The 5,190-nt window shown below is 42.1% G+C and overlaps 1 protein-coding gene across 1 annotated transcript in view; it reads left to right on the forward strand.

Moving 5' to 3' along the window:
* The first annotated feature begins 571 nt into the window (after positions 1-571).
* The window catches only part of CPLX4 (complexin 4), a 12,450-nt gene continuing 7,831 nt past the window's right edge, over positions 572-5,190 (forward strand). The window contains exons 1-2 of the mRNA XM_010003641.1: positions 572-738; positions 3,755-3,842. Of these exons, the coding sequence (XP_010001943.1) occupies positions 572-738; positions 3,755-3,842 (255 nt within the window). The remainder of the gene's footprint in view (positions 739-3,754; positions 3,843-5,190) is intronic.

Here is a 5,190-nt window from a genome sequence, read left to right on the forward strand (position 1 = left end):
ATGAATTCAATACACGTTCTATTTGATGTGATATTAATGGATAAAAAGGATTTGGGCTTTTGCTTAATAAAGAATTCCAGTTTTCAAATCTCATTTGATGATGTAAATCCAAAAGGGTTTTCTACTCAGCAGCACAAGTTTTGCCATTTCACTGTGGCCATTTAGTCAACTAGGTTTTTAGTTCCAATCTGTTGTGTTCAGGAAATGTTTTCATCTCTGTGAAAGTGAGAGTTTGAGGACGGAAGGAGTCAAAATGCTGTTGCACAGTATAATTGATTTTGTGTGTGTACAATTAGCTTAAAACACTCATATAAAAAGTAGGTAGCTGCATCTAATGATTTTTTTTTGAGTAATCTGAACCATCTGCCTCTAGATATTAAGGAGTTCACTCTTTAATCCAGATTATGGCTGACAAACTGGTTTTGGCATTCACGTTTCACTAGCACTGTGCCCTTGAAGAGCTGGTGTGGCTGTAGAAACTCTTGCTGACAACCACTGGGTTTGGAAAGGTTCTTGTTTTGGTTTGGCTTTCTTGTAGTTGTTGGCTTATAGCTCCTTTTCTCTTGAGAAGATGGCTTTTCTAATGAAAAGTATGTTGAGCAACCAGGTAAAGAATTTGGGACTTGGAGGCGGAGGGGAAGAAACCAAAGAAGAAAACACTCCTTCTGACCCAGCAGCAGCTGCAGGAATGACCAGAGAGGAGTATGAGGAATATCAAAAGCAAATGGTTGAGGAGAAGTGAGTACCTGTTCTGTTGTTATCAGTGTGGGGCTAGTTCTTGGTACTTTAGGCAGATAAAAATAAACCAAGTAAAGCCAAACATCCAGCTCTCTTCCCTTTGTTTTTTTGTTGTTGGGTTTGTTTGCTTGGGGGTTTTTTGGGTTGTTTTTTTTTTCTTTTTTAAGCAGACATACCTTTGCTAAAGAGACTTTCCAAAATAAAAGTTCACCAGCTGGAAATGTTACAATATTATGCTTCCCCTTGCTTCCCCCCCATCCTGCAGCTCTCTCCTACACTTCCTTGTCTCGTACACACCTTGGTATGTTGGATTCATTCCTCTTTGACGTTACTTTATCTACCTGAATTTTCCATGGGTACAAAGCTGTTTGTAGTGCAGGAGTTCATTTTAAAATGTGTGTGATTTGTTCTCCTACAATGCCACGTGGAGTATGCTTTCAATACATTATCTTCTCTGTGTCCACATTTATTATGGCTGACATGAAAAAAAAACAAGTGCTGGATTAAATGGATTACACTTATCTAGAGAAAAGTTTTAAGATGGTAATTTTTTTGTTATTTTCAGTTATTTTTAATAAAATCTACTAAATAAAGCATAACTCTTCAACTGATTTAATATCCATTTTAGCTAGTCTGTCATAACATTTACCACTTGCGGAGTTTAAGTATCAAAGCAGAATTAAAATAAAGGGCCTAATGTGTAGGAGTTCAAATCATGCATGATTATAAATAAAACAATTGACTTTCAAATCTCAAATGCATCTGTTCCTTTAATGGTCAATTACATAATGGTTGTATAAATCCTTCATGTAAGATGATTATAGGTGAAAGGTTAATGACTGATGGAATTTGAGGTATCCAGGTCTGTATTTAGCAGCAGCCATTTCTATCATATAAACTAGTGTAGGTATCATTTGGTTTGGAATAAAACACAGAAGTTTGGCTATGCATTTTGACAAGGGATATTTAAAAGAGAAATACCCCCTGCTGGCAGGAAGATGCTTAATTGAGACCAAGAAGCAAAACAGGATTCCTGGGATAGGGAAAATGCTTGGAAAAACAATTATTTCTGTGCTGTTCTCAAGTGTGGCAGGTGTCTGTTCCATGCTGAACTGTCCTAAGAAATGAGAGCAGGAGTACTTTTTAAAGTATAGTTTGGAGCTATAATAGGAACATCGGAAGTACTTTCAAAGAGCAAAAATGGGCTCAGGACAGTGCACAGAGTCTGTGCAAATGTGTGTCAGAAATGTCTGCCAGGGGCTCTGTCTGAGGGCGTGCTGGGCTTCCCTGGCTTCCAGGAGTGGTCATCAGAGGATCCCTCTGGAGTTTCTGCCAGAGTCTGGCATTTTATGTGTGGCCATTGTGGCTTTGGGCCTTTCCCAGGTTTTGGGTTTGGTTTTTTTGGGAGTGATTAAATACACAAAAATGAACAGGCTTCTGTTTCTCAGGAAAACGTGTAACACACAGGAACAAACCAGTGACTGGTGCTGGCAGTCTCCAGCATGGTCCCACAGCATTTACTACCAGCACCACCAGAGTTTGGACAAGAGGGCAGCACCAGTTTGTGCTGTACATCACAGGCTCTTGGCTGTCACACAGCTGCCCCTGTACCTGCCTGCTGTGCCTACGAAGCTTCATGTTCATGAGATCCTCCAGAATAAAGCAGTGTAAGATCAGGGCAGATCTAGGGCCCAGGCAGTGGTGGCAGATGGGCTCAGTTATGCCAGATCTTCCCATGATGCCAGAGCAAGTGGGAAGCTCCAATCGACCCGAGCAGGAAACTCCATTTTGGCCCTGGGCCTCACAGATACCTCAGGGCCACGTGGGAATGCTACCCTCAGGATATACCAAAACAGCTCTGGCTGGTAATGGGCCCTCTGGAGGGGAGTGGGCAATGGAACGGAGTCTGAGAAAGAGAGGGAAAACATGCCAGAAGGGCTCAGCAAAACCTCCTTTCAAACTTCCCATCAGTGAGAGGCTGAAAGAAGTTTAAGATGGCTTCCAGTTAATGTGAACCTTTGAGAGACATAAAACCCCAAAATTAATTTGTGGAAGCAAAGGAAAGATTAATATTTCATTTTGCAAGTAGCTTTTATACAGCAAAATACCTATACTGGAACAAAGTTAATTTTGCTATAGAGTTTCCCAGACAGTGTTTCTGGGGAAAAAAAATAAAGGGAGCAGAGAGAAGGTGAATATTATCAAATGTTAAAAAAATCTTTGAGGAGATTCATTTTGCAAATAAATACATAGGTAATCTAACTGTGATGAGCAGTTCTTAAATCTAACTAAAGTGTTTTTCAAAGTGAAAATAAGTACTTTTCCACACAGGGAAGTTGTGGAATTCATTGCTGTAGGATATTCTGAAACAATAAATGGATGATGCCAAGAAGACCAGGAAAATGTGTAGGTGACAGAGGCCATTCAGGGCTGTTAAAGGCAATGATGTAGAGCCCATGTACCCAGCTCCTGTACCCAACACCAGTGAGTTTGGGAAGCTGGGCAGTTTTGATACAGGATGCTTATCCTCCTCTTAAATTCGTTCTCTAAATGTCTGCTACTGACTGCTGTTGGAGAAGGGCCTTTAGGAGAAGCAAACTTCTGGTCTGGCCCAGAAGGGCCATTCTGCTCTTGTCTGTGTGTGGTTACACTGTATAAATGTCAGCTCTGAAGAACAGGAGACCTCTGTGAGTGCCCCAGTGGAATAAGCAAGGAATAGCAACACTTTGCCGTCCTCCGTATTGTAAGTGTTCAGGGAGTGTACGGGGAGGGATAGCAGCTGTGCAGGTACAAACTCCAGACAGGTGTATTTGCTTGAAAAGATTCAAGGAAACTGATAGGAGAACATGTTTGGGGTACAGGAGGTCTGGCCCCTCAGCATCACTTTATGGCTTCTCTTGTGCCTTGGGATGACTTACACAACTTTGGGAGTAATTCCTCCTTTTTGCAGTCAACTGGCTCAATGTAAAAGACTACTGTGTTGCTATCTTGAAGAAACATTTTTTCTGATTTCCAGGATGGAAAGAGATGCTGCATTTGTACAGAAAAAAGCAGAGCGAGCCTGTCTGAGGGTTCATCTGAGAGAAAAGTACAGACTCCCCAAGGTAAGCCTGCAGCTCCTGATCTCATCTGGTTCAGTGCCAACTTTGAAGCAAACAGGCCACCACGGTGGCAAAGTGCCTTCAGTAGCAGGATCCCCACTGCAGCTCAGTGCAGAAATGGAAGAGACCAGAGCCATGGTTTTCCCTAGTGACAGCTTCTTTTACACCCTTTTTTCTTGGCTCAGTAGCCAAATATAGTCCTGTAATCTCTCCCTGTACTGCCAGATCTGAAACAGGGTCCTAGGCAAGCTGAGTGTCTCATGTCTTACAGCATACATTCTTAACCTAACAAAAGGCAACACTTAAAAAAAACAACTCTAAACACAAAGTCTCTGAAAACTCCCCTACGAGCTGTATGTTTGAGTTCTGCTAAACTTCTGAAGGTTCATTTTTACTGTCTTCTTTCAAGAAGTGTACACTGTCCACTATTTTTCTTCAGTGCTCCTGACACTCTTTGTCAAATATTCCCAAGAAAGCAAAAATATAAACAGAAGCTTCAAGCAACAGAGAAATCTGGAGGTTTGTTAAAAGCAGGCAGCAGCTGCAACAGCTTCTGGATCATGACAGAAAGCAGTTAGCATTTGGATTGATAATAGCTTCCTGACATAAAAGCCCATGGATACAAAGAAAGAGAACTCCCTACTGTATTTGAAGTGTTTCCCTGATTTAAAGGGAAAACTTGCTGACTTTCCCAGCAGATTATTTAAACCCATCACATATTCCCGCTATCTTTAAGGACACATCTTTGAGTTTATAACCACCTCTGCACACATCATCTCTGCTACACCCTCTCATAGTGTTGAACCATTTCAGATAGCTCCTCCAGCTCCCCCTTTTCCTCCAAGTAAATAAATTAATAGAGTCTTAATTCAATCACGTCTGTCTACACCCTGACCTGTGGGGCTGCTTTGTTTGGCTGGTTTTGAGCAAGGGACTTAATGGTCCCACTTGTCCCCTTTCCTCTCAGGGCCTTCTGGTGGAGCTTCTGGCCCTGGGATAGTACCAGCCTGCAGTTTAAGAAAGTCAACCATTTGCCAAGGAAAGGATTTTTGACAGTTTCCTCAGTGCTCTGTGAATCTAGTGCTAAATCTAAACTCCTGCATGAGTCAGTGCTGGGCCATGCTCTCCAGGTTGGAGTGCTACCATCCCTGTTATTCAACTGCCTGATGGTCCCTTACACAGCTCTGAGCCAAGTAGCCCCTTAGGTTCCATTGCCTGGCATGACTTGGGAGCAAAGGCAGATATGACTGAGGAATTGTAAAGCTAGTCTTGGAACCTGCAAGCAATGGAACTGAGTGTTCATGCATGTTCTGCGGCAAGCATGACTAAATACTAGCACAGTTGCAACCAT

Source organism: Chaetura pelagica, unplaced genomic scaffold (assembly GCF_000747805.2).
Source record: "Chaetura pelagica isolate M959 unplaced genomic scaffold, ChaPel_1.0 scaffold488, whole genome shotgun sequence".
Taxonomy (NCBI): Eukaryota; Metazoa; Chordata; class Aves; order Apodiformes; family Apodidae; genus Chaetura; species Chaetura pelagica.